The following is a 26223-nucleotide window of genomic DNA, read 5'->3' on the forward strand; positions in this document are numbered from 1 at the left end:
ATCCTTGGCTAAGGATTATTAAAATACAAAACACATGCTACCACTGATGGGGAAGCTATGGGCTGGAGAAGCTCCCAGTGAGCTGGCGCCTGGCTTCTTTCCTCTGAGTCCTGTGTGAGGTCCATGCAGTGATCTCCTGTGTGGCATCCAGTTTTCCCTTTGCCCTTTAACCTCCGTTTCCACTCTGTTGTTGCTGGCCTGGGCTGTTAGGGATCCTGCTGGTCTGGGAGCACTCTGTCTACCACACTCTGTCCAGCATGTCCCCATCCCCACGGTCACAGCTGCAACATGACACTTGTAATTCTCTGATGAATAGAAATTCTTCATTTTAATGTGATCCAGTTGTTAGCCACCTCCTTTGTGGTCAGCTCTTTCTATGGCCTGAAGAGAGACCTTCATTTGCCCTCCGTGTAAGTCTGCACTCAGCCTGGAACCCACGTTTAGGAATGGTAAAGATAGGAGGCCCCGTTCAGAGGTGCCATGGGTCCAGAGCATCTGACTGCAGTGAGTCTCTCCCAGCCAGGGCCCCCCAGCCAGGCCTCCCCTCCAGGTGTCCGTGGGTGGGGTCCGATCATGCTCTGCTCTGTCGTGCCTGGCCCGCTGTCTCGATTTCTGCACTCAAAGCAGTCCTGCAAGCACCCTGTCTTCTTCTAGGGTGTCTTGCCTTTCCCGGCCCTCAGGGTCCCTCCGAGCTTCTCCAGCTCTCAGCAAGGAGGATCAGTTTGAAAGTGCTCACCTGCCATTACCGGAAGCAGACCCCCTCTGTTTTCATAATTATGCTTTCATTATAGAAAAAAAAAAAACTGAAAATATAAAACGAAAATCAGTCACAATTTTACCAACCACCAATAAGCACTGTTGGCATTTTACAAAACGCCCTTCCAGCTTCACGAGTAGATCGAGGTTTTTTGCTGCCACAGTGGACTCACTTTTACAAGCTGTTTTGTGGCCTGCGCTGGTTTTGCTTAGCAATGTGTCATGGACGTGCTCGTGTCCTCTGTGCTCTCACCACCGTGTCAAGTGGAGCTGAGATGAATGGCACACTGGGGAGCCAGCCGTTTTCTTGACTGGCTCGCTTCACACTCCAGCTGCATCTAGCATTTCAGAATTAGAAATAGCACCATTGTGTGCCTCTCTATACCTCAACCACGTCCTCGAAATAAATTCCAAAAGGCGTTGTGTGGACGTAGCGTGCCATTTCCAGTGTGAGTGTTGCTGCTCCGTGGCTGTCGGAGCATTTGCACTGGGACCGTCCCACTGAGCACACCTAAGGCTGCACCATCTGCACAGCTCTGGGGAGCACTGGGGATTCCCCCTCATCTTTTCCAGTTTGGTGAGTGGAGCAACCCAGGGACGTCAGTGAGGCTGGCTGGGTCCTTGTCTCCTGGCACTCCCTCTAGGAGGCATTCATGTCTATCACTCTGGTCTCCATGATGTTAGCTTTTCATGCACTTTTGTGACAGTTATAAAGAGGCCAGCCAACCCTCACATGTCAGAAATGCTTTCCCCAGCTAGTAACTCCTTTTCACTTTGCCTGCAGTTTGGTTTTACCTTGTAGAATTGAAACCCATCTGGGCAGCGATTGTGTTTGTCTTATTCCTAGAACAGTATGTGGCACATTCTTGCTGAGAGAGTGAACTTAGACTCTGTAGTCAGATCTGTCCATCTTTTCCTTTAGGGTTCCCGTCCTTGGAGTGGGCTCAAAAAGTCCCTCCCATGCCAAGATTATATTGGCACATTATATCCTGGTACAGTTATGGTTTCATTTTTCTCAATTAATCTACCTAAAATATCTCATTGAATGTTATTAGATTGGGACTCATTTTCTGCCATATAATCTGTTTTCCCCTTATTCATTGGACCCTTCATATTCTGATTTTGAAGGCTGCCTTGACCATATAAATAGCCCTTGTTTTCATGGGCTCTTTCTGGGCGTTTGTGTGTTTCTCATCAGTCCACACTCTTCTAATTTGTGGTGTTATGTGTTACAGTCACTGTCTAGGGCAGTGGTTCTCAACCTTCTGAACCTTTAAAATACAGTTCATGTTGTGACCCAACCATAAAATTATTTTCGTTGCTACTTCATAACTGTAATGTTGCTACTGTTGTGAATCGTAATGTAAATATCTGATATGCAGGATGGTCTTAGGCGACCCCTGTGAAAGGGTCATTCGACTGCCAAAGGGGTCGCGACCCACAGGTTGAGAACTGCTGGTCTAGGGGAATTAGTTTCATCCCTCATTTGTCCTCCTTTTTAAAAATTTTTTTGCTATTCTCAAGTATTTAATTCTTCCAGTAAATTTTTGAAAAATTTGGAGAAGTTCCTTCAAAAAACACCATTGAGATTTCTCTTGAAATTGCATTGCAGTCATATGCCATATAATGATGGGGCTATACATTTGGGAAATGTGCCATGCTGTGATTTTGTCATGTGAATATCAGACCACACCTGCACAAACTTAAGTGGTTCAGCCCACTACACACCTAGGCTGTGCAACTCTAACACAATGTTATTTGTGTATCTAAACATAGAAAAGATACTATAAAAATACGGTATAAAAAATGAAAGTGGAAAAAAATATTTAAAATGGTATAACTGAATAGAGCACTTACCGTGAATGGAGATTATAGGACTGCAAGTTGCTCTGGGTGAGTCAGTGGGTAGTGAGTGGACATGAGGGTCTGGGACATCACTGCACACAACTGTAGACTTTATAAACCCTGTACACTGAGGCTACACTCAATTTATAAAACATGATTTTAATCAAGCACAAGAGAAAATGATGACATCAAGAGATGACACGGTAAACACAAGATATATGAGGGTGCCGCCAATGTAACACAGCTGTTTTACAATAAACTGCTTTTTAATCATCAAAAGAGTACACGCTAAAACAATGATGAAAATTATGGTATAGTAAATACATAAACCAGTGACATAGTAGTTTATTAAGTATTACATACCTTACATAACTGTATTACTATACTTTTATATGACTGGTGGCAGGTTTGTTTACACCAATATCACCACAAACTCATGAGTAATGGTTATGCTAGGACATTATGACCACTACATCACTAGGTGATAAGAATTTTTCAGTTCTATTATAACCTCATAGGACCACTGTCATATATGCGATCTGTTGTTGATGGAAATGATCTATGGCAATTAACTGTAAAATTACATATTAACTTGGGGAAATACTAACATCTCGACAACCTTCTCCTGCTGGTCACTGCTCATGTTAATTTTAGATTTTTTATGTTCAATGTAAGGCTCAGTGGTTGACATCCTATAGGCCCTGCACAGGGAAGCTGTCTGTTCTTCGGAGTGATCTGTAACTTGGCTGAACCTAGGGAAGGATGATAACTCTTGGCTTGAGAAAGAGAACCTTTATCATATTAACAGTTTCTTTCAGATTCTAAGAAATATTATCAGAAATAACATGATGAACTTTAGCAAAGTTCTTTTGAGCATTTAGAGAAATGATCACTATTTTCCCTTTGACGTTGTGACAAAGTTATTGCTTTTATCACCTCCTAGGGTCAAACCATCCTTCCATTCCTAGAACAACCTTACTTGGTCACAGGATAATTTGTCTGCTTTTAGCTTGAGTGGGAATATTTTATTTTTAAGTTACAGTGGGGCCTTGACTTACGAGTTTAATTCGTTCTGTGACGGAGCTCATAACTCAAATTCCTCGTATGTCACGAGTAAGACACGTGATGCTGGGCTGATGCTGTGGCGTTCACTGTGACGTTCGCTGCGCCAACTAGCGGTGGGGTATCTGAAGCTGGCTCATAACCCGAATTTTACCTCGCAACTCAAAGCAAAAAATCGGCCGAGAGACGGCTTGTATCTCAAAAAACTCATTAGTCGGGACACTCGTAAGTCAAGGCCCCACTGTATTTTGTTTAGTCATTTATAGCTGAGATTACTCTGTATAGGTTTTTCTTTGAATCTAACTTTGTTAGGTTTTGGTACCAAGTTTATGAAATGAATTGTCCAACTCCCTATTTAATGATAATGCTCAACACTGTCTCCTGTGCTTGGTTTTCAGCTAATAGTACTGGACCCACCGGTGAGTAGTTGGGTGCCCTGTGGCCCACAGCTTACCCACCTGGGTGGCAAGTGCCATGGTGTGAGGACTCCTTATGCCTCCCATAGCCCCTTGTAGAGTCAGCGTAGACTTGGACAGCACAGAATTTTCACATCACCTGTGTTGTGCTTTAAGCTTGTGTCAGCCAGCCCTGCTCCTGGTCCAGACTTCTACCTCTTCTCCCACCCATAGGTAGAAGAAAGCAAGAGTGAGTGGTCTGTTCCACACTGTTTTACTATTTATGCAGCTCAAAAAACAATCGTGGTGGCAGCCAGGTAAGAGCCTTTCACATCTGTATCCCAGTGGGCCCTGGGAGCCCATGAGTAGGGGCTCCCCTGCCATGAGCCAGAGTCCCCTCTGAGTGATGAGAGTGTCATTCCCACAGTCAGGAGTGATGTGTGCCCCTTGAGCACTGCTTCTCCAGTGGTGGGGAGCCAGAGAACGTCTCCACAGACTGGCCATGGCACTGCGAAGCTGCTTCCTGCCCTTGACAAGAACAGGCCTGCGAAGACTATCGGTCTCCAGGGGCACAAGCTCTTTGGCACACTCAAGTTAAGGGGCAGTGCCAGCGGGTTAGTGGAAGAACGACAGGGCAGCCAGGCTGGGGCCCTCCTCACCTGCACCCTAGCCCCTAGCTGTGCAGTGAGGCTGATGGGCCACAGCTCAGGGGCAAATGGCCACTTTCCCCTATTCGACATCAGACCAACGAAGGAGGGGCAGCCCGACCTCCGTCAGCACCGTGCTGTGCTGTCCTCCCCTGGGGGAGCCGGGGGACTCCAGCGTTTCTCCTTCTCTCAGGCAGGCATCCACCAGCTCCCACCAGGAAATAATGATCCAGGAAACAACCAGACTTGTATCTGAGACTTTAAACCTTGTTTTAGGAACAGACGACCCCGTAGAGAACTCCAGTCCACACCAAGGTGCTGCCCTCCCTCCTCCTGCCCCTGGCAGCCCACAGAGGGATGCAGGCTGGGCCACCAGCAGCACTCTGGACCATCCTTTGAACCCTGAGACAGGCATCCCGCACTCCTGTCCCCTCTGAGAGATTGTGCGGGCCCCGAGGGCCAGCTCTGAGCCTCAGCCTGCCCTCCCGCCCCTCCCTCTCCCCACAGCACTCAGCTGGAAAAGGAGAAGTGGATGCATGACCTGAACAATGCCATTGAAGCGGCAAAGAGCAGTGGCAACATGACCCTGGCTCTGCCAGGCAGCGCGGTGTGCATTCCTCCTCGCAGTGAGTTCTGGCTGAGACCCCCTGCACTGAGGAAGCTTTCCTATAAACCGGTTTCCTCGGTCACGTTCTGCCCACTAAGCCCACGTGCTCTTATACAAGGTTCCAGGCAGAAGGGCAAGCTCTTCCGGCAGAAGCCCATGTGGTTTTGCTCTTGGCCTGGGCACAAAGGGATAGCTCCCCTGCTCTCAGGGCTCCATTCACCAGCGTGGTCCTGTCCCCTCTGAGCAGATGCCTGACTTTTCCCCCAGGACCCTCCGATGAAGTCTCCCTGGAGCAGGAGTCAGAAGATGATGCACATGGTCCCCACAGCTCCTCGGAGGGGTCGGGCCAGCACCGGGCCAACACCACGGTGCACGTGTGCTGGTACCGGAACACCAGTGTCTCCAGAGCTGACCACAGCGCAGCCGTTGAGGTACGAGGTATAACTGGCACAAGCATCCTCTCAGCTTGTGCTTGCTGGGGGTAAGGGACCCTGGGGATCGCAGGCGGCAGGACTGGGCCAGGCCATAGCAAGCTGCCTCCTGCTCTCTTTGGGCAGGAAATTGGTTTGGAAAAGTCCCCTCAGGCATAGCAGCCCTGGGTTTTTGCCAGAGCTGTGGAGTGACAGTCACCCTCAGGACTTGAGCAGCCCAGTGAGGAACTCAGAGCCCCGTGTGCTGGGAAGAACAGGGAAACTGGTGTCTCCAGAGTGCTCTCCACAGGGCCTGTCACCAGGAGCCCCCGCCCCCCCCCCCCCCAACCAGTCAGGGGTGCCTGTGAACAGGAGTGTCCCCTGACTTGAGCAGCTCAGCCATCTGTGCTATCCTGTGGGTGCCTGCTTGGGTGGTGAAGGCCGCAGATGTGCTCAGAACCCGTGTCCCTCATGGTGAGGGCCCAGGAAATAAGTGTGGTACCAGCAGGAGGGTGGGAGGTGCGAAAGGAGGGGGCACTGCAGAGAAGGGTCAGCCCTGGGTCAGGGCTCCCAACTTAACAGCACAAGAGCGGCTCAGTCCTAAGGCTGCCCAGTGGACACCTGCTTGGGCTGGGGTTACATCCCTGCCCTCACCCAGCATGTGAAAGAACCTTCTAGACTTGGCTGCACATGGTCTATTACAGCATTCTCCCTTCGTGCTAGGGCATTTGTGAGGATGGGGAGGCGGGTGGCTGGCTGTATTCTTGGGGAGCACACCTGCTCCCAGGAGATCCCAAGAGGATGGAGCTGGGGGGTGATTGCTCTGATGGGCAGCGGTCTTGGGACCTTAACTAACGGTCTTGGGACCTTAACTAATGCACTTTTGCTTTTTCCTTTTAGAACCAGCTTTCAGGGTATCTGCTAAGAAAGTTCAAAAACAGTAATGGCTGGCAGAAGCTCTGGGTGGTCTTCACCAATTTCTGCTTGTTCTTCTACAAAACACATCAGGTAGGGGTGTTTACCAGGGCCTGAGGTAGCCTGCCCATGGTGCTAGAGGGCCCACCATGCCCTTCTCTCTCACTTCAGAATCTCCTTACCCTCCCCGAGGGCCTCTGGGCCTGTGTGACCCTACTGGCACAGGACGGGAGGGGCGGGGAGGGGTGGGGAAGAGCGAGAGGTGGCTGGGGAATGAATGCCCATGGAGCCGTGCTGCCTTCTAGGATGACTATCCCCTGGCTAGCCTCCCCCTGCTGGGCTACAGTGTGAGCATCCCCAGGGAGGCTGACGGCATCCACAAGGAGCATGTCTTCAAGCTGCAGTTCAAATCTCATGTTTACTTCTTCCGGGCCGAGAGCAAGTACACGTTTGGGAGGTAACTGCGGTGGACTGCCTGGTTCTCCTGCTCCCACTGGGGGCTGGAGGCAAGTTCCTGGTGTTGGGAAGAAAGGGCTGCGCATGGCTTCCTGGGTTTTCACTGGCCCTCGTCTTGTCCCATTCACTCTGTATCTTGGGAAGGTATTTGAGCACAAGCCCACTGTCAGATGGCCAGAAAGTGCCCTGCTTCCCAAGCGGGCATCCTGGGCCTTCTGACGGGACCACCCCTTCTGCAGGTGGATGGAGGTGATTGACAGAGCCAGCAGCTCGCCCGGGAAGGCTGGGGGCCCCGAGGAGGCATGAAGCCCATTCTGCCTGGATGAGGACAGCGCCCAGGAAGCAAAGCACAGTCAGCACAGGCCCCACGACTGCTCATCCCGAGTCTTCCCAACAACGGATCAGCTGTATGGGTGGGCCTCGCTGTGACATGGGGGAAGGACACTGTCCTCTTGAAGACCCAGTGCAGTCCCCTGGCCCTGTGGGGCCCTGGCAAGAACACCAAAGTGAAAATGCAGGCCCAGCTCCAGGGTGGCCACCAAGCTGGTGCTCGCCTGCCCTCTCCTCTTCTAGAACAGGGCCCTGCTGAGAAAGGGCTTTCAGCAGGAACTAGGGTGGCCCCGAATCACTCACTGCTGTACATAGGCCTGGCTGCCCTGTCCTTCAGTCTGGGTCAACCAGGGGTGAGGCACAGGCCTCAGGTCACAGCTGCACAAAAGTCCAGCATAAGCCACTCTGGTGCCCCCCCACATACCTCTGGAGAAGTGGAAACCAAAGTTCCTTATGGCCCTGGGAGGGCAAGGGCCTCTAATTTATTAGTACCCAGTATTTCTTAACGAGTGGAAGTAGACATGCACCTGCTTGTGTGTGTGTGGCTGAAAATAAAGGGCATCTTTCTGCACCTGCCTGCTCAGTCCCGGGTCACTGCAAGGGGGAGACAGGGCTGTAGAGACCTTGCCTGGCCTGGATCCCCACCCACCACCAGTACGTCTTCATTTCAGGTCTTTATTGAAAGTGGCAGAAGTCTCTCAATGTCCTATGAAAACTAACACCTTAACCTCAGAGTATAAGGGGAAACAAGGAAGTTCGGTTTTCTTAAACAAAAAACGTTCTGGCTGACGCTCGTACTTATGAGAAGACACAGTACCCGATCCAACACCACAAGGCAAACCTACAACCACTGTGGGCCAACGTGGGCCCTGGGAGGGGGCGGGGGCCTGGGGGAGGGGGGGAGGCTGACCTGCCCAACAGCTCCCCCACCTTCAGTTCCAGTGGCTGCCATCCCGTGAGTCCAGGGAGGGCGGCTCTGCCAAGGGGAGTTGAGGAGGCTGCACCTGCCGCCTCCAGGGCTGCACAGTTCTCCATGAGTCTTTGCTGCCAGGTAACCTCAGCCAGGCCAGGAGGAAATGGAAGCAGTCAGCCCTCAGCACAGGGTGGGGGGCCCTGTCCCACAAGGGGTTCCAAGTCAGCACAGTCCGTACAGAGCTCAAAACAAGACCCTTCTCTCCCCTCTGCACAAACAGCAGCTTTAGCGGGCGGACGGCAGGTGGTTTCTGTTGTGTGAAAACCTAGAGGAGAGAGACCCTGTCACTACTCCTGGCTCCAGTGCAGGCCCACAGGAAGCCACCAGGTGGCGTGGGCTGAGTCAGCAACACAGAGCAGCCTGGGAGGGGATGGGGGCACCTCCCATTGTAGCCCACTATTGGCAGGAAACGCCACCCTCCTCTCTCCAGCCCTGAAGCTACAAAACAGAAAGGAAGAGAGGCAGAGAGCCTCTTCCAGAGTGACCCCTATAGCCCGTCCTGGGGTCCCACCCCAGCTCCCCCTCACCTCTGCACCCGCTCCACCAGGTGAGCCATCAGCTTGTCAGAGATGCCGGGGCAGGACTCCTCGGCCAGGCTGAAGGCGTTCTCCAGCTCCTCCAGGGCCCCCACACCCCCGCCGCTCTGCCTGTGCTTCTCTTTGAGCTGTGGACAGACCACCATGCGCCTGGCCGAGACTTCTCAGGCTCTCAGGCTCTCTCCTATGACTTGCATTTGGGGGCCCCACTCATGGTCCTTCCACCATAAAGCCAGGATGGCTGGGTCCAACCAGGGGTTGCCCCCCTCAGAGTCTCAAGTCTTGGTTCTCAACAGGGGTGTCTCTGCCAGCCTCCCATGCTGTGGTAGACCCAGCTAACCACAGGACTTCCTCCCAATTGTAAGTGACACTCAGGGCTCAGGACCAACGGACTTGAGAAAACAGCCCAGAAACGATAACTCCCAGAGTGCACTGCACAGCCAGACCGCCTGCTCTGACCCTCAGGGTGAGAGGGCCCTAGTAGCCACCCCTCAGCCTCCACGCTGCCCCAAGCTGTGGGAACCACTGACCTGGCAGGAGCAGTTAGGGACAGGTCAGCATGGCCCACCCTGCCACACCCTGACACCTGACACAAACGAGGAAGAGCCTGCATGTCTCCCAGTTCACCCCACCAGGCAGCCCAGACCTCAGGCCCAGCTTACAGGACCAGGGCCCCTAAGGGATGCCCCTGTGAGCCTGGGTGGGGCTCTGCCTCCCCACTGGGCTCACTGTGGAGGCTGCAACAGCCTACAGATCCCCCCCATAAACACATAAACACACACACACACACACACACACACACGCTCCAAGCAGCTTGGGATATGGTAGTCCCACCCTTCTCTCAACACCTGTCAACTCCCCAGTTCCTACCCCACGTGGGGCCCAGCCTCTAATCCAAGTATTCAAGCTGAGCTCATAATTTCCCGCAGGGTCCATGACAACCAGCTCCATCCAACCTCCTGCCCTCGAATTCCAGGCTTCGGGGGCTAGAAGCGCGGTGCCCTGCCCAGACGCCCCCACCTTCCTCGGGAAGACTCTGCTGCATCCTGTCCCCCTCCCTGGATTCCCGGTGCTGCCTTCACTCTGGGGTAGAAACTGGCCATTCTGGGGGTTCTCAGCTGCATCGTACTGATACAGATACAGGATCAATCACCATGAAGCAAGAACTAGGCCTCAAGATGCTTCTGGTCATCCCATATGTTTGCAGTTCAAAGCCATCCTGGGACCCCAGGCAGGACAAGGGCAGGCCAGGGAACTTGAGAGAGCCATGTTAGGGCAACCAGTCTCAGCTGTTCCTAGTCCTTCTGCTACAAAGCCTGGCCAAGAATTAAACTGTGAACTCCAAAGGACCTGGAACCCTGTGTACTGGGCACTGCAGCCCCATGCCCCACAGAACCCCCAGCCTAGCCCTCACCTCTCCGAAGACAGGCCGGACCAGCGTGGACAGGCACTGGGACCGCGGCTGCCTCTTGACGGACTCCACAGCCTGTAAAAGCAAGGCCACAGCGAGGTGAACAGGACAGAGTGGCAAGTGGATTCCCGGGGCAGGTGTGCTCCACCCTGGCCCCGTTTCTAGCCTCCTTGAGAGATGCAGAATGTGAGAAGCACAAGGCACCCGCCCAGCACATGCAGGGCCAGGGCCTGGGGGACTGCACCTTCTGGGGGCCATGCAGGGCTGTCCCCTTGTGCAGCTTGCTGTGTGGGCTCGGCCGGATGGTGGGGGGGAACGTCCAGATGGGGCCCTGTTCTCCGTCCTCAGCATCTCCATCACTGCAGAGGAGAGTGAAGTCAAGAGGGCCCTGAGGGCCAGGATTCAGGGGGATCCCAAGCACATGCCTCTCAGCACCCCCACCCCACCACTTTCTGAGGCATCCTCACGGCCCTAAATGCTGGGTAGGGCCTTGCTCAGACTGCAGGAGCCAGGTGACCACAAAGGTCCTCAGAAACCAGCACCCAAGTTCCCGCCCTGGAGCAGGGACCCCTTGCATGTCGCAGCCCAGGGCCGACGCCCTGCGTGACAAGCAGGCCTACATGTCCGAGTCCTCGGAGCTCGACTCCTCGCCGTGCCCCTCAGACTTCCAGCGCTTGTAGCGGTCGATGAGCTCGGTCAGGAAGGAGGTCTTCCTGGTGTATCGTGTGATGAACTTGTGCTTCAGGAGCTCCTTGGCGGTGGGCCGCTGCGGGCAATGGGCAGGCGTCACCGGGTGAGGGCTGGCTGGGCTCATCCTGCAAACTCCTAGAGCTTGGACTCCAGACAGCCAGGCTGGGAACGGGCCTGGCCATCAAGCTCTCTGACAGGACCATGAGGGGTTCCGGGGGAGGCAACCAGGAAGCTGGGGCTGGGCTCCACTATCTGCCGGCCAAAACCCTCCAAGAGCTTCCCCAGACCCTGAACTAGGCGGGGCCTAGGCCCTGTCACCTCCCATTCCCACCAGACCTCCCCAGAGGGCTGGAGCTGTCCTAGCCCACCCCATGTGGCCAGGGGCCTGAAGCTTACGAAGCGGGGGTCCTTGTTAAGGCAGGCCTCCACAAACTCCTTGAAAGGCTTGCTGTGGTGGCCCTCCAGCGTGGGCGGGCTGTTCTTGGGGATCAGGAACAGGACGCGCATGGGGTGGAGGTCAGAGTTCGGAGGCTCACCCTTGGCCAGCTCGATGGCTGTGATCCCCAGCGACCAAATGTCGGCCTGGACAGAGCCACACAGGACAGTTGCCACCAGGGGCACCCTGAACCCTGCTGCAGCCACCCTCATGCCTGCCGTGCCCACCTTGAAGTCATAGGCTGACTGCTTGATGACTTCGGGTGCCATCCAGAAGGGGGTGCCCACAAATGTGTTCCTCTTGATCTGCGTGTCCGTGAGCTGCCCCGCCACCCCGAAGTCTGCCAGCTTCACGTCACCTTGCTCTGAGAGCAGCACGTTGGCAGCTGCCCAACACAGGACAGCAGGGCGTCACCCTTTGAGCCACTGCAAAGATGCGCCTATGTGCCACCCTATGTGCAGTTGCAAAAGACGCGCCTGCTGGCAGCCACCTGGTCTCCTGGGGACACCAGCAGAGCTGTCCCTGAGACCTCATCTTGTCTCTCCTCCATCCAGCAGGCTAGAGATGGGAACAGATCTGTCCACCCTCAGACCCAAGGCCATAGGGCAGTGCCAGCAAGCTAGGGGCCCACCGTGTGCAGCCCCCCAGCCCAAGCTCCAGGACCCTGCCATAGTTTGCCTTTTATGACAGATCCCAAAAACACAGCAATTGCCTTTTTCTCCCAAACCGGCAGGGCTTTCCCCTCACTCCACCACCCAACATGCAGATTCCCTCACTCCACGAGAGTCTCCAGTCAACCTCTCAGCCACATCCCTCCTAGGGACACTCAGCAGGGCCAGCCCACACCTGACAAAGAATGTACACTTCTGGCTGAAATAGGGTCCCTTCTGACACTAGACGCACAGTGGTGTTTTTGCCACAGAAATACGGTGCTAAGAAAGTTCTACCAGTTACTGGCTGTGTTTTCTGGCAACTGAGCTGATGGCTGTGCTCAGGATCCAGTGAGCACTGGGTTACAAGGGTCCCCACATTCCAGATGCCTGGCACCACCATCCGCATGCCCATATCAACCTGCCACCTCATGCCCTAGTCTTTCTAGGGTCACGGAGCTCAGGGGCCCAGGCAGGAGCCATGCCCTGAGGGACCTTTGATGTCTCTGTGGATCTTGCGCTCCGAGTGCAGGTAGTCCAGGCCCTTCAGAATCTCCCGCAGGATCGTGGCGATGTAGGTCTCCTCCAGGGGGCCCGGTTTCAACTGTGCACAGACCGGACAGCAGGGCCTCAGACTCCCTCCACCAAGGCCAATCTGCCCTTCCTTCCACACCACCCCAGACTGTCACCAAGGCCCCAGCTCAACCGCCTCGCCACCAGGGGAGGGTGACCCTGTGCATAGTGGGGCTCCCTACTCCATTAACTACTTTGGAAATAAAATGAAGTTTCAGGTGTGGGTCAAGAGGCTGTTTTTAGAGAACATACAATACCTTCACCTTCACGGTAAAGGTAACAGATGAAAATGGGGTCCCAGCCACATTCTACGCCTGTATGACGGGGGACACTAACCCTCCTGCCCCCTCCCCAGGCCAGAAGATGCCCAGGACCCTCAGCACCCACCAGTGGGACTAAAAATAGCACTTCATTCGGGCTTGGTCGGCTCCTGGCTGACAATACGCCAACACAGCGTAGGAAAGGAGGCCCACGGAGTCTAGGGGCACCGCTGGGACAACCCCATAGCAACCTTTTGTCTGGTCCTGCCCCCAGCAAGCTGCCCACTGTTTCGGCCTACACCTCACCAAGTCCAGTGCGGAGCCGCCGCCCAGGTACTCCATGATAATCCACAGCTTTGTGCTCTGGGACCAGAGAAATGCCTGTCAGTACGTGGTAGTCAGCAGGGAGCACCCCAGGCCCCATGACACACTCCCAGGCAGGGCTCCGGCCTGTGGGGAACCCTCCAAGAAAGGGATCCAGCAGCCTCACCCGGCTCCCCTCCCATCACACTCCTATGACAGCAGATGGAACATGTACTCAAGTAGCCAAGTCTACTCTGCAACAGGCCATCAAAAACTTGGCTGGGAAGACGGCTGCCCAGCTAGCGCTTGACCTAGATGTATCCACACAGTGTGCCCTGGCCAGGCCCCCGAGCTGGCACTGGGCTCTACTACAGGACCTCTACTGCCATCCCATTGGGGCTACCCCAGCCAGGGAGTCATACAGCCCATTCAGACTCTGCAGACTCCACTCAGGCCCTGCCTCTCCCAGGGCTCCCCCTCAGGATGAGACAGGAGTCTCCCAAACACCTGCCTGGCCCTCTGGGCTATTGTTTTGGGGGCCTGCTCAACTGTGAAGCTGTGTCCATGCTCGCTGTCAAGCCATGCCTCTCCTCCCTGTTGTTCCAATATGGGGGCAGGTGCGGAGACTGTTGGGTTTAGCCCTGGCCCCAGGGAACCCTGGGCATCCACCTGACCCCGGGCCCCACCCCCAGACACCTTCAGGTAGGAGCCGAAGTATCGGGTGATGTAGGGGCTGTCACACTGGCTGAGCACAGTGATCTCCTGCTGGATGTCCTCGATCTCGTCCTCGGCCTCCTCCAGGTCGATGATCTTGATGGCCACCACCTCCTTGGTGCGGTTGTCGATGCCCTTGAACACCTCCCCGAAGGAGCCCTTGCCAATGCGGTCCAGCTTGGTAAAGAGCTCCTCGGGGTCCACACGCGAGTGCTGCAGGAACACAGGGCGGGCAGCCCCGTCAGGGCAGGGCAGCCCTGCAGGCCGTGGGGATCCCATGTGCCAGCAGCAGACAGGAGCTCACCCAGGTTCTTTCTGAGTTTCCTCTTTCATCCCTTTTGTTTCAGGAAACCAAAATGCACCCTCCACAGGGAGATCCTCAGAGAGCACAGAGGCCTGGCTCCAGCCAAGGGATGGAGGTGTGGAGCAGGTGGAGGGGCCACAAAGGTCATACCCGCTGCCCACCCCCACCGGTGGGGAGGATCAAGTGAGGTACAGTGATGGGTTAAAAGTAGGGGGAGCATAAGGATTTTAGGCAGTGAAACCATCCTGTAGGATACAATACCACATGAAAACCATGGACATAGTTAATAATGTATCCATGTTGACTCATCAGTTTTAACAAACGTTCACACACAAATGCAAGACATTAATAATATGCTTGCCCTGACGGGTTTGGCTCAGTGGATAGAGCGTCGGCCTGCGGACTGAAGGGTCCCAGGTTCGATTCCGGCCAAGGGCATGTACCTTGGTTGCGGGCATATCCCCAGTAGGGGGTGTGCAGGAGGCAGCTGATCGATGTTTCTCTCTCATCGATGTTTCTAACTCTCTATCCCTCTCCCTTCCTCTCTGTAAAAAATCAATAAAATATATTTTAAAAAATAATAATAATATGCTAACACCCGGGCAGTGACCAGACCTCTCACTCATTTTCCTGTAAACCTAAACTACTCTAAAAAAGTTCTCTTAAACAAAACACCCAGCGTGCATGAACTCACCTGGCAGCCACACCCCCTTAGAAGGGCCTCCCTTCACCACCCCCACGCAGTCCTCAGGACACTGCACCCTCACACCAGTACGGAGCTTGACCCTGGACACTCAAGTATCACAGCAAACTGCCCCACATGGCCCTCGGATTTAAACACAAACAAGGCCGGAAAGGTACAGAGCTGCCCGTGCAGATGGTGCCCAGGACGGGGTTGGCAGAGGGGCTGTGACCCTCAATGCATCAGGGGCTCCGAGGGCTCAGTGTGGGGGCTGCATGGAGGACAGCAACACCAGAGAGCTGGCCAGGGCCACCCTGGGCATCCCCCAGCTCCTGCCCACGTGGCTTCCTGGGCTCCAGAGAATGTTACACTCCACCCACCACCACAGACCATGTTCTCAGAAAGCCAGGGTTGGCCCTGCAGGCCCAGTGACAAGGGAGCCAGGTGCCCAGGACCCACATGTCCTTTAGCGGCCTTGTCTGGACAGAGGCAGAAAGGCTTCCAAGTCCCGTAGACCTCAAATGCCCAAGGGCACACCTCCCTCTGAAGAGGCCACCCCACCCCACCAAAGCACCTACACCAGGGCCAATGCAGTGACAAAAACCACACCTGCTGCACTAGGTGCTGACACTGGCCCAGGACGGGAGTGCTCCTCTCAGGGCCCATGCTCACCCTGGGCTCACCCCCAGGCAGAGCTCCAGCCTGGCCCAGACTGAGACCACACGTCAATCAGAAGCTACCAGCTACCTGCCTTCCTGGGGTTCCTCACCAAGAGGGAGGAAGGGGACATACGAAGGCCCACCCCTCTGAACACACCTTGGAAGATTCTAGGTACCAGGCAAGCCAGAAGAGAGCTGCAGGTGACAGGTAAGCAGGCACTGCAGCGGCCAGGAGACAGAGCAGGGTCTCAATTCAGAACCCTCCTCAATAAGGCAGGCCGGACAAAGCCAGGGGATGCAGCCACAGGCAGGTGCCTCAAGCAGGCCTATGGGTGTCCACTGGCACCTTGACTCAGCCGGTTAGGAATGAGGCCCTTCTCCCTCCCTCACGGGAAATGGCAGTCCAGTGCATGTGGAGGAAACAGCCGCAGAAGCATGCAGCCAACCGCTGCCAGAAATCCCCAAAGTCAAGGTCAAGGGCAGGACAGTGAAAGCAGAGGGCAGTGCAGGTCCCTCACGCCAGGCTGCCCCAGCCCCTTCTCTCCTGCTTCATGTGTTCTAACAGGTGTGTGGCGTCAAATCACAGCTGCTCAGCCATCTTCAGGAAGGGAGATGGGGTCATGGATAGAACCAACCCCCCTGGAGAGAACAGCCTCTCATCACTGCATTGCCCACACCGCTGACCACTTGACAATCAGCATGACCTGGGTGGGGAACCTCAATGCACCCTGCTCAGCCTTGGCCACGTGTGGAATGTAGTCCAGAAAGGGCCCTCTCTGCCTGCTCCTCCCCCACTGACCCAAACAGTGCCTTCCCACAGTGCTTAATGGGTACCCCAAAGGCTTGCCCCCTGCTCATGTTGGGGCAGCCCTGTAAGACACCCAGCTGTCCAGTGATTGCAGTCCAGCTGGTGCCCTAACCTTGCGACCTCTGTCACTGCAAGGACAGTCCTCTCCTTCTAAGGTGGCCTAAGACCCAGAGGAGGTGGGACTGAGGCCTGGCAGCACCCTCGTCACCACCGCCCCTCTAGTTCTCAGCCCCTGCCCCCAAACCACTCTCAGGCCTCTGCTGCTAACACACCCTCCGCTCAGAACAGTGTCGCTCTGCACACCTGGCCAGAGCTGAATCTGATCCACGCAGCCACCCAAGGGAAACGCCGGGCAGCCTCAAGCAGAATTCAGAGCACCCCTAAGCCAGGGTTCCAGCTCAATATGGAAGGGGGACCCCCAACCCTCAACTCCCATACTCTGCATCCCCACCTCTGCAGGTCAGTCAACTGAGCTGACAGGGTGTGACGGGAATAGTCCCAACTATGATACTGACCCTACAAGCAATCACAGGGACAACCATTCCCAAACCTTGGTGAAGGAAAGGCAAGCAGCTCCCCCGTCTGAGGCCCAGGCTGCCCTTCTAGGTGATGTACATGGTCTGGACCAGGGGTGGGCAAACTTTTTGACTCGAGGGCCACAATGGGTTCTTAAACTGGACCGGAGGGCCGGAACAAAAGCATGGATGGAGTGTTTGTGTGAACTAATGTAAATTCAAAGTAAACATCATTACATAAAAAGGTACGGTCTTTTTTTTTTTTTTAGTTTTATTCATTTCAAACGGGCCGGATCCGGCCCGCGGGCCATAGTTTGCCCACGGCTGGTCTGGACAATCACTCAGGTCACCCAACTGGCGGTCAAGACCCTTGTTCTCCAAGTCGGCCCTGGTGCTGTCAGACCTGGGCACACCATGTGGCAGTGTGCCTGCCGTTAGTGTCACCCACAGAATAAGAGGAGCCACGCTGTCCCCAGTGAGCACCGGCAGCCACTCAGGCCCTGCAGGCAGGTGGGCACTAGCTCGGTGAGGAGAAATGGCAGGGTAGGAGCACAGGCTGTGGGGCACCTCCCCACAGGTCCAGTGACAGCCACCACTGACAAAGGCTGAGTCTCTCAGCCCCTGAAAGGACAAAGGGGGCATCCTTCCTCAGCTCCTCTGCACCCGCCCTCCCTCCCGGATCTGACTCGACGCCCCAGGCCGAGCACCAAGCACCATCAGCACATGGTAAGAGGCAGCTCACAGCTCCAATATCTCATTTTGGAACCCACAGGAGCTATTCCTATAGCTCTTAAAAATAAGCTGGAGGCAGATGTTTCTCCCAGCATTAGTCATGTAATTTACCAAATACACAATGTCAGATATGAATGAAAAACCTGTTAGCATCAGTCAGCAAGCCCTGGCTCCCATCTGTGACCACAGCTGGGCCCAGATACCCTGCCCAACACTGCATGTGGCCATGTGGCCTTCCAGGTTTCTCCAAGGAGCCTGCCTGTGTCTGGAGCTGAACCCTGGCTCCTGCTCCTCCTGGCCCCACATGGACACAGGCCTCCTGCTCCTCCAGCACAGACACAGGCCTCCTGCTCCTCCTGCACGGACACAGGCCTCCTGCTCCTCCTGCACACACACAGGCCTCCTGCTCCTCCTGCACACACACAGGCCTCCTGCTCCTCCTGGCCGCACATGGACACAGGCCTCCTGCTCCTCCTGCACGGACACAGGCCTCCTGCTCCTCCTGCACACACACAGGCCTCCTGCTCCTCCTGCACACACACACAGGCCTCCTGCTCCTCCTGCACACACACAGGCCTCCTGCTCCTCCTGCACACACACAGGCCTCCTGCTCCTCCTGCACACACACAGGCCTCCTGCTCCTCCTGCACACACACAGGCCTCCTGCTCCTCCTGCACACACACAGGCCTCCTGCTCCTCCTGCACACACACAGGCCTCCTGCTCCTCCTGCACACACACAGGCCTCCTGCTCCTCCTGCACAGACACAGGCCTCCTGCTCCTCCTGCACAGACACAGGCCTCCTGCTCCTCCTGCACGGACACAGGCCTCCTGCTCCTCCTGCACGGACACAGGCCTCCTGCTCCTCCTGCACGCTGTTCGCACTGGTCCCCACACGTGCGAGCTGGAGGAGCACTCTCTTTCTCAGAGGTCCTCCCAACATGCAGCAGTTGGCCTGCATTAGCCCAAGCCAGCACGTCAAGAGGAACCCCTGCCACCAGGTGGTTTACTCCACTTCAAATCAGCATCACATCACACAGGCGTTGAAATAACAAAAAGGGAGGAGGTACAGACCACGAGTCCCCATGCGCACCCCCCTTCCTGGCACAAGGAGTGGGTCCTCATTCCAGGCAAACTCAGGGCACACTACAGAGGGTCCCTCAAAGGCAGCCAGTGCCACAAAATACAAGAAGCCATCAACCAAAGAAAGACAGCGGAGAAAAGGCCTCGCCCAGGTAAGCACTCCCAGCCTGGGCAAACATGGTTCTGCAGACCAGCCCTGCCCACCTCCCCTCCATGCCCACAGGGGTCCTCTGCTTTCTCTACCTGCCAACGGGTACACGACAGCTGCTTAGTCACATTCGCAGCCTCTCTCAGGGCCCATCAGGGAGGGGTCCCCCAGAGCCCCTCCTCCAGCCCAGGCCCAGCCTCCAGCATGGACTCTGACCTTCGCTGTCCCTGCAGGTCCAGGTCCCACCCTGCCCCGCCCTGTTCCTGACAGGTCTCTGCACACCTGCCACTGACCTCCAGTGGTTCCCGGGGAGAGGCCTGGGGGCTTCTGCCTCGCAAAACGCCGCCCCAGCCACACGGAGCCAGCCCTGTGCCCGCTGAGCAGCCCCCGAAGACTGCGCCCCACTCTGCCCACACACGCGCATCACAAGGCTCCCCTTGAAGGCCTCCTGTCATCCCACACACCCTGGAGGGGAGGGCTCCCCTGAAACCCCAGACGTAGGAGAGATACTTATGGGTGCAAAAGGTGCTCCTTCGGGACCTCGGACTCTGCAGGCAGTGCTCTCGTCCCAGGGGCCCAGCGAACGCGCGCTCACAACCAGAAACCAACCCTCACCTGGTTGGCAAATCCCCTGAGGTGAGCCATGTCTGCGCGGCCCTCAGACCATCCGCCGCAGCCCCGGGAGGCCCTGGATTCCGCCTGAGGCTCTGGAACCCAGCTCGCTCGCTTCAGTCAACTGGAGAGAGAACAGGCCGGCTCATTATCCCTCTCAGCGCACGCGGGCTCCGCCAGGTCGGGCGGCCGCCCCCCCCTCCGACCATCTCGGAACAAACGGGGGGGGGGGGGCGCAAAGACTCCGGGGGGAACCCACTGCAGCTCGGGCACTGCCCACCCTGGGCATCCCTGAGGCCCTTCCCACCTCAGGGCCCGCTGCCTTCAGGCCCGCTTCCCCGCACCGGACCCCGCCCCCGGTGCCCTCCTCCCCAGCCCCACTCCCCGCACCGTTCGGCCCCCTCCCCAACTGCCCCAGGCGCGGGCTCGCCCGGCAGCGCGCCCACCTCCGGGGGGCTCCATCCCGGCCTCCCCCGGCCCGTTCCGCAGTGCCCGCACAGGCTCCCACCCGCTGCCTTCGCTCGCCCCGGACGCCAGGCCCTCCAACCCGCAAAGCAGCGGCTCTGGCGGCGACAGCCGAAGAAAGGCCGGCGGCGGCCGCGGCGGCGGCGACAGCGAGGGCGGAGCGCGGCGTTGTAGCCCAGCGCGGATCTCTCTGGGACACCGAGTCCCGCCGCTCGCTCCTGGCCTGGGCATCCGCCAGAGCTGGACTACAAGTCCCGGCAGGCCATGGGGCGGGACGGTGTTGCGGACCGCAGGCGCGCCGCGGGGCTCGCTGGGACTCCGAGTCCAGCTGCCTAAGAGGCTCTGGACTACGTCTCCCGGCAGGCCGCGGGGCAGGGGTGGGGCGGGTCCTGGAGGTGGGGCCAGGCCGGGCGCTGGTGGGGTAGAGTACGCCCTCCGCTCCTCCTTCTCTTCGTCCCCTCCTCTTCCTTCATTCTCCCCACCGTGCCCCCACCCCCACCCCCGCCCCCACCCACCCACCCACGGTGGAGGCCGTGGGCCCTGCGGTGGCAACAGCCCCAGTGTCCATGGAATGATGAAAGGACCGATGAATTGGGCCTGAAAAGGGAGCACAGTGCAATAAGCCAGACGGAAGGACAACAGCTGTGTGACTCCACGGATCTGAGGTTCCTGGAGGAGTCAAGTTCACAAGACAGATGAGTGGACGGTGGGAACAGGGGTGGGGAGAGGGGGAGAATTAGTGTATTTTAATGGGGACAGAGTGTCAGTTTTGCAAAATTAAAAGAGTGATGGGGATGAATAGTAGTGACAGCTGCACAACCATGTGAATGTTGCTTAACACAAATGAACACTATTAACAGGGTAAATTTAGGATTATGTGTATTTTACCACAGTTATAAATAAGTAAAATGAGATTTAAGAAGGAATTAGTTCTGCTCTGGAGTGTGGGCTCCTTTGGTTGAATGTCGTGTACACCAAAAGGTGGCGGGTTCGATCCACGTCAATGGACAGACCCAGCTTTCAGGTTCAATCCCTGGTTGGCCCTCATGCAGGAGGCAGCCAATGGGTGTTTCTTTCTCACATCCCTCTCTTTCTCTCTCCCTCTCTTCCTTCCTCGCTCTAAAAATCAATACAATTTTTTTAAAATTTTTGCCCTGGCTGGCTTGGCTCAGTGGATAGAGCGTCGGCCTTCGGACTGAGGGGTCCCAGGTTCGATTCCGGCCAAGGGCATATGCCTGGGTTGCGGGCTCCATCCCCAGTAGGGGGTGTGCAGGAGACAGCCGATCAATGATTCTCATCATTGATGTTTCTATCTCTCTCTCCTTCTCCCTTCCTCTCTGAAATCAATAAAGAAATATATTTTTTAAAAAAAATTTTTTTAAGCCCTGTCCAGTGTTGCTCAGTGGTTAGAGCGAACACACACACACACACACACACACACACACACATATTCGCGTGCAGGGAAGGGTCGTGGGTTTCCATTCCCCGTCAAGGGTCAAGGGCGCGGGCAAAGGCACAGTATTGGGTTGCTGGTTCCATCCTCCACCCCCTCGGGGCACATGGAGGAGGCAACCAAACAAAGTGTCTCTCTTACATGATCTCTTTCTCTCTGCCTCCCTCCCTCCCTCTCTCTCAGGAAAAAAAAAAAAAAAATCAATGGGAAAAATATCCTCAGGTTAGGATTAACAAAAAAAATTTCTTTAAAGGAATTAAGTTCTGACACATGCTACAACATGGAAGAACCTTGAAAACATTATGCTAAGGGAAATAGGCCAGTCACAACAAGACAAATACTGTATGATTCCACTCATATAAGGTGTCAACAATAGTCCCATTCAAGAGATAGAAAGTAGAATAGAGGTTTCAGGGGCCTGGGGGTGAGGGGAATGGGGAGATATTACTTAGTGGGAGCAGAGTTCTGTTTGGGGTAATAAAAAGCCCTGGAAATAGATCATGGTGATGGTTACACAACACTGAATATACTTAATGCCACTGAATTGTACACTTAAAATGTTTCAAATGGTAAATTTTATGTTATATAAATGTTACCACAAATAAAGAAAACCAAAGATAACTAGAGTTTCATCAACATTTTAAAATTTTGCTTTCAAAACGACAGTTACCGGAATGAAAACACAAGCAAGAGACTGGGAGACAAAATGTGGAAATCACATAAACAACTATAGAGAGAGAATATATAGAAGCTCTCAAAACTCAACAGTTAGAAGACAATTCAATAAGCAAAAGTTGAGACTAGATTTAGCCCTGACCAGTTTGGCTCAGTGGATAGAGCGTCAGCCTACGGACTAAAGGGTCCCAGGTTTGATTCCGGTCAAGGGCATGTACCTGGGTTGTGGGCATATCCCCAGTAGGAGATGTGCAGGAGGCAGCTGATCGATGTTTCTCTCTCATCGATGTTTCTAACTATCTCTCTCCCTTCCTCTCTGTAAAAAAATCAATAAAATATATTTTTTTTTAAAAAATTGAGACTAGATTTAAAGAGACAGTTCACCAAAGAGGACATATGGATGGCAAACAGTGCATGAACAGATGCTCAACATCATCAGCTCTCAGGGGAATGCAAATTAAAATGATGAGATACTAACTACACACACATTAGAATGGCTACAGTAAAAAATAATGCCCAGCAGTGTGGCTCAGTGGTTGAGCCTCGACCCATGAACCAGGGCACATGCCCAGGTTGTGGGCTCGATCCCCACCAGGGGGCATGCAGGAGGCATGCAGGATGCTTCTCTCTCATCAAAGTTTCTCCCCTTCTTCCTTCCTCTCTCTCTCTAAAATCAAAACAAGCATAATTTTTTAAAAAACTGACCCAGCAAGTGTTGACAAGGATAGGGTGACCAATCATTCTAATTTTCCCAGGAGTTTCCCATTTTAACACTGAAAGTTCCCCATCCCAGGAAACCCCCCCCCCAGTCCTGGGCTAAGGAGGTGGTGGGTCACTAGGTCACCCCGGTGAGGAGGCAGAGCCCAGGACTCTGGCGCATTGTAAAGTGTGCAAATGCTAAGTGGTGCAGCCCCTCTAAACTCCAGGGGGTTTGTTGTGTTTTTATTTATTTATTTATTGTTGACAGCGTTGCAGATGTCCCCCATTTTTCCCCTTTGCCCCCTTCACCCAGTCCCCACCCCACCCCACCTTCACCACATTATTGTCTGTGTCCATGGGCCATGCATACATGAATATACGTTCTTTGGTTAATCTCTTCCCGTCCTCCCCCTGAGATCTGTCAGTCGGTTCCACACATCCATGCCCTCTGGACCTATTTTGTTCATCAGTTTATTTTGTTCATTAGATTCCACATATAAGTGAGATCATGTGATATTTGTCTTTCTCTGGCTTATTTCGCTTAGCATAATACTCTCCAGGCCCATCCATGCTATTGAAAAGGGTAAGAGATCCTTTTATATCTAGCTTGGCTTTTTTTTTTTAAAGTCAACTAGATACTTGACACATGAGCCAGTGTTCCCACTCTTGGGTATTCATCCCAGAGAAGAGAAAGCTGGTCTTCAGCCAAAAGCCTGTACATAGATGTCCTCAGCGTGTCTATCTCAGAGCCCCTAGCCAGGAGGGACACCCCGGAGGTCCTTCAGCCACACGTGGGTAACCTGAGGTTCCGTACCTAAATCCGTACCTGAAATCGGCCACTGATGCAGCTACCTCGGGTGACCTGAAGAAAAAGGCCAGTCCGAAAGGTCACACAGTATGTGATTCCAGAGAGGAGACATTGTCAAGAGGACAAAGCTTCGAGAGAGAACTGACCAGTGGTCCCAGGGGTTAAGGGGCAGCCTGTAGCGGGGCTTGAGGGGCTTTCCGGGTGGCCAAACTGCTCTGCGCCCTGAGGCCCACAAAGCTATCCGTATGCTGAACTCAGAACTGAACACTAAAAAAAGGCAATTTCAGCCGAAACCGGTTTGGCTCAGTGGATAGAGCGTCGGCCTCAGGACTGAAGGGTCCCAGGTTCGATTCCGGTCAAGGGCATGTACCTTGGTTGCAGGCATATCTCCAGTGGGAGGTGTGCAGGAGGCAGCTGATGGATGTTTCTCTCTCATCGATGTTTCTAGCTATCTCTCTCCCTTCCTCTCTGTAAAAAAATCAATAAAAGTTTTTTAAAAAAAGGCAATTTCACTGTACATATTTTTAAAACAAAGATTTAAAAATTTAAATAATTCCTCCATATCACAGATGGAGCCAGCGTTCCACTTTCATACACGGGTGCCTGTACATGGACATATGATTTCCTGTCTATGGCTGTCAAGATCCCAGTAAGGTCCACGTGTCACCATGGGTTGGCTTGTTTCTTTTTCCCTTTGCTATTTAGGTGCTAAAAAAATCCCTCCCCTGTCCTGTGGAGGACCCCAGGCTGAACTCCGTGGCTGAACTTTGTGGATAGACCCTCTCCCCCTCCCCACGCCGGTTCACCTCTCAGGCCCCTGTCCGGTGACATCCCAGTCGCCTTGGGGCTCTATTGTTTCTGTGAGGAGGCCCAGGTGAGCCGTATCAGGCTGCTCACACACTTCCAAGTGGGGGCACAGCAGCATGTCTTCCAGGAAAGTCCTGGAAACCAGGGTACGGAGGACGCCCAGCAGGCGCCCAGGGTGAGCCTGGCTCCGCGGCTGAGTGGCGCTGCCTGAGGTTGGAGGTGGAGGCTTACTGCTGACCCGCTTGGAGGGGCTTCTCTGCCACCAGAGTTCAGATTCCCCTGAGCGGCTCTAGGCCCAGTGGCCCCAGGTAAAACGCAGTGTCTTCTCTCCCTGCCACTCCCTCCAGGCCTGTCCAGCTCTGTGGCTTTTAAGGATCCCAATCGCTCGGTGATCCTGGGGTCAGAACTCTGCTGGGAACCCCGGTTTGGGGTCTGCGTTTGGGATGAGGCATCCTGGAAGTTTCTGCCCAGAAGAAGGCTCTTCCCACCAACACTGGGGCTGAACTGTCTCCCCTGGGGAGTCAGGAACACAGCCTGTGGGGGGGAGGCAGGCTGGGAGGACTGCCTAGTCCTCGGGCCTCCCCTCCCCCCTGGGAGAGGGTCCCCAAGGGACATCCCTGAACCAGGACCCTGAGACCCTCCGGGCAGGGGTGCTCGGGGTGTGTCAGGAGGTCAGGAGCGTCCCACGCATGTGTCTGTGGCCGAGGATGGGGGGGGGGGGTGTCTCATTATGGGACAGAACACAGCACAGCCACTGCGAGTGTCGGGGCGCATGGAAACACGCCCAGGACCCAGTGGGAGGTAAAAACCCGGTTTCAGAGCTGCACACGAATTCTGTATAAATGTGTGTACATTATTTTGAACCGAGAGGAAACAGGCCAAAATATTCACATTCCTTATCTCTACACAGCACTATGACTTTATAATTTTCCTTCTTATATGCTTTTCCGATTTTGCAAGTATACTTTAGTGACCAGGTTTTACTGTTAAAGTCACAAAAATATGTTGTCTTTGGCTGCTGGCCATGACTTTGAAATCTCAGAACAATACACAGTGTTTCAAAACAACATATTTGTGCAGAAAAGGCCTCCAGATCTCAGGAAAGGGGAAAAGGCAACAGAAAAAGAGCTCGTCAGGGAAAAACCAGCATCCGACAGGAGGAAAAGGGCCCACTGGCTATTGTCCCGGCCGGTGTCTGAACAGGGCCTGCTCCTGTCCCTCACGCACACGCAGGCTGCAGGCCCCCTGGGAAGGGGAGCCTTGGGTCCCCAGTTCAGCCTCAGAGGGACCGTCAGGCTTCCACTACAGGAACCACTGCTTTGTGGGTGTGGGACACAGAATGTACAGCTGCCCCCAATCTGTGTCTCTCTCTTTGGGTGCCTGGCTGGCAGGTCCATCCTTGTGACAGACTGGAGAGCGCTGGGTTCATCGGGGTCTGTGATTGCAGCCAGGAGGAAAAACCTGTATGGTTTTTAGGGCCTTGTAAAGGGGGAGCCTGAGGCCGCGGGGGCCAAGACCAGGGGCCTTTCCACACTGCAGCCAGTGCAGGAGGGCAGGTGGGTGCCCAGAGGTCTCCAGCCCCGGAGGGGTCAGTGCTGCCCTCTCGCAGGCCAGGCCTGCCTTCCCGGCCCACCTGCTGCCCATGCCTCCTCCTCCTCCTGCTCCCCGAATCCCCCCTCCCTGCTTGCCACCCCCTCGGGTCCCAGCCTCAGTGCCTCCCTCCAGCACGGGCTCTGCTGCCCCAGCGCAGGTGCTGAGGAGACAGCGCTGCTCTGGAGGGTTTGGTAGCTGTGGGGGATGGTGC

General features: G+C 55.0%; 2 protein-coding genes across 9 annotated transcripts in view; one reads left to right on the forward strand and one right to left on the reverse strand.

Moving 5' to 3' along the window:
- FARP2 (FERM, ARH/RhoGEF and pleckstrin domain protein 2) overlaps nucleotides 1–7994 on the forward strand; it is a 100684-nt gene extending 92690 nt beyond the window's left edge. For 3 of the 5 annotated variants that reach the window (XM_059703869.1, XM_059703868.1, XM_059703871.1), the window contains 7 exons: nucleotides 4062–4082; nucleotides 4293–4375; nucleotides 5213–5331; nucleotides 5580–5743; nucleotides 6623–6730; nucleotides 6943–7094; nucleotides 7333–7994. In XM_059703869.1, coding sequence (XP_059559852.1) covers nucleotides 4062–4082; nucleotides 4293–4375; nucleotides 5213–5331; nucleotides 5580–5743; nucleotides 6623–6730; nucleotides 6943–7094; nucleotides 7333–7399 — 714 coding nt within the window. In that variant the 3' untranslated portion in view covers nucleotides 7400–7994. The remainder of the gene's footprint in view (nucleotides 1–4061; nucleotides 4083–4292; nucleotides 4376–5212; nucleotides 5332–5579; nucleotides 5744–6622; nucleotides 6731–6942; nucleotides 7095–7332) is intronic. The other 2 variants (XM_059703870.1, XM_059703872.1) reach the window with 1 other exon arrangement.
- Nucleotides 7995–8084: 90 nt separating this feature from the next.
- STK25 (serine/threonine kinase 25) lies at nucleotides 8085–20166 on the reverse strand. Of its 4 annotated transcripts, none has more exons than XM_059703874.1 (12): nucleotides 20021–20166; nucleotides 19516–19636; nucleotides 13952–14182; nucleotides 13259–13315; nucleotides 12615–12723; nucleotides 11697–11854; nucleotides 11430–11615; nucleotides 10964–11109; nucleotides 10588–10702; nucleotides 10347–10418; nucleotides 8924–9060; nucleotides 8085–8661 (listed from the first exon to the last, which is right to left on the reverse strand). In XM_059703874.1, the coding sequence occupies exons 2-12, from the start codon at nucleotides 19543–19545 to the stop codon at nucleotides 8622–8624; spliced, it is 1281 nt and encodes a 426-aa protein (XP_059559857.1). In that variant the 5' UTR covers nucleotides 19546–19636; nucleotides 20021–20166; the 3' UTR covers nucleotides 8085–8621. The 4 variants fall into 4 exon arrangements, with proteins under 4 accessions (XP_059559857.1, XP_059559856.1, XP_059559858.1 ...); XM_059703873.1 differs by having other exon boundaries at nucleotides 19959–20134; XM_059703875.1 differs by having other exon boundaries at nucleotides 20011–20124.
- Nucleotides 20167–26223: the final 6057 nt, after the last annotated feature.

Source organism: Myotis daubentonii, chromosome 7 (assembly GCF_963259705.1).
Source record: "Myotis daubentonii chromosome 7, mMyoDau2.1, whole genome shotgun sequence".
Taxonomy (NCBI): domain Eukaryota; kingdom Metazoa; phylum Chordata; class Mammalia; order Chiroptera; family Vespertilionidae; genus Myotis; species Myotis daubentonii.